At 44.6% G+C, this 2008-nt stretch overlaps 1 protein-coding gene across 1 annotated transcript in view; it reads left to right on the top strand.

The window, feature by feature from the left end:
- LOC107104238 (proline-rich protein 2-like) overlaps positions 1-304 on the top strand; it is a 2409-nt gene extending 2105 nt beyond the window's left edge. Inside the window, exon 4 of the mRNA XM_015404197.1 lies at positions 111-304. Within this exon, the coding sequence (XP_015259683.1) occupies positions 111-304 (194 nt within the window). The remainder of the gene's footprint in view (positions 1-110) is intronic.
- The last annotated feature ends 1704 nt before the right edge of the window (positions 305-2008 follow it).

The following is a 2008-nucleotide window of genomic DNA, read 5'->3' as shown; positions in this document are numbered from 1 at the left end:
CCCGCCTCATCAAAACGAAACAACACCCCCGACCCGGGAGGCATCCCAAAGGGGCCCCCCCTGAAGCCCGCAACCAGCCCACAACAGACACACATGAACCCCGGCCGCAGGCGTGATCAACCCCCGCACTCCCCCGGACAATGCAACCATGCCAGGCACCACGGCCAACCACCGAAACCAGGCACTGAAATACAAGGCATGCCCCAACGCCCCGCAGAACAGAAGCACCCCGGCCGGCAGCACAAAAGAACTGATGCCTGGCTCCCAGCCCCACCCAGCAGCAGCACAGCTACTAGGCCAGTAGCCCACGTCCGCCACCACGGAACCCCCCAAGAGCACCGCACACAGTCGCCGTAGGACCCCCCCGAGGCGCCCCAGACCCCGCCCTGATGGGGACAACAGACCCGAGGGCTAGACCCGCCAGGCACCCCACTCCGAGCGCCCCCCTGAGCCCCCCAGGACCCAAGGACCCCCGAACCAGCCCCCGCGCCCCATAGAACACATCCCACAGCCCCCCACTACACTAAGTAATGGAGCCGATCAAGGGAGCCCAGAGAGATTGGTCTGATGGGGATGCAGATGCTGTCTCAAGATTAATATGATCCAACAACAGATCTCTGTACTGATTGATGTTGAGGTTATCCTTACTTTTCCAATTCATGAGGATAGTTTTCTTTGCGATACATAATGCAGTGAAGACCATGCAAACTGATTTTTTTTCCAGAGAGCTTCCCTCAAAGTCACCCAGTAAGCAAACTGAAGGGGAAAGTGAGATTTTACAACCCAGGCACAGTGATAGATCCTTACATACCTGTACCCAGAACCTCTGAACCGGCGTGCATAACCATAACGCGTGAAAATAATTATCAAGTTGATTGCCTGTGCACTGTGGACAGATGTTAGATTGTGCAAACCCCATCTTGAACAATCTTTGACCTGTATAGTACACTCTGTGGAGGATTTTGTATTGTATTCATTGTAAATTGGGTTTTCTAGTCATGATAAAAGTTCTTAGACATATCTGAGCCCAGATGTTTTGTTCAAAACTGACTGATAAATCCTCCTCCCATTTAGTAATAGGAATACATATTGTATCATCCAGTTTAGTCAGTGTCCTGTATAATTTAGACAGTAGTTTGGGGGGGGGGGTTAACTCTAGAAACTCTGATATATTAGTTGGAATTTAAACCTCCATCAATATGCTTAAATTTTTTTCTAATTATAGCTTTAATTTGCCCAAATTCTAAGAATTCATTTTTGTTAATGCCATATTGCAAATTTAATTTAGCAAATGTGATAAACTCCGTACCTTCAAACAAATGATCCAGAAATGTAATACCTTTATTCTTCCAGTACGGAAAGTTTATCACATTATTGTTTTGTAGAATGTCAGGGTTATTCCAGATGGGTGTACGACTGCACGGGATAAGTGATGACTTCGATATTTTTAGAAATTCCCACCATGCTGTCAGGGAAGAGCTGATGTTAATATTTTTTGGTGCTGTTTGATCTTAGAGCTAATAAACGGCAAATCTGAAATTATTATATTACTGCATAATTCCTGTTCTGTGTCTATCCAAGGCTCATCTAAGGGATTATGTTTTATCCATTTAGAGATGTATTGTAATCTATTTGCTAAGTAGTAGTGTTGGAAGTTAGTTAAATCTAGTCCCCCACTGTTTTTAGTTTTCTGTAGTGTCTTTAAGCTGATACGAGGGGGTTTGTCCTTCCAAAGAAATTTAGAGATGGAAGAATCTAGAGATTTAAACCATTCGGGTGATGGGTTATTTGGGATCATTGAAAATAGGTAGTTAATTCTGGGTAAGACCATCATTTTAATTGATGCTACACGACCCATAAGGGAGATCGGAAGCGATTTCCATCTTTCTAGGTCCTCTTCTGTTTTTTTTAAAAGAAGGTTGTGGTTGAGTTTTTGTAACTCAGCTAGTTTAGATGACACAGTAATTCCCAAATATTTGATATTTCCTGATTGCAATTGTAGACCTGA

Source organism: Cyprinodon variegatus, unplaced genomic scaffold (assembly GCF_000732505.1).
Source record: "Cyprinodon variegatus isolate N-32 unplaced genomic scaffold, C_variegatus-1.0 Scaffold1662, whole genome shotgun sequence".
Taxonomy (NCBI): domain Eukaryota; kingdom Metazoa; phylum Chordata; class Actinopteri; order Cyprinodontiformes; family Cyprinodontidae; genus Cyprinodon; species Cyprinodon variegatus.
This window is presented reverse-complemented; position numbering and strand designations above follow the sequence as displayed.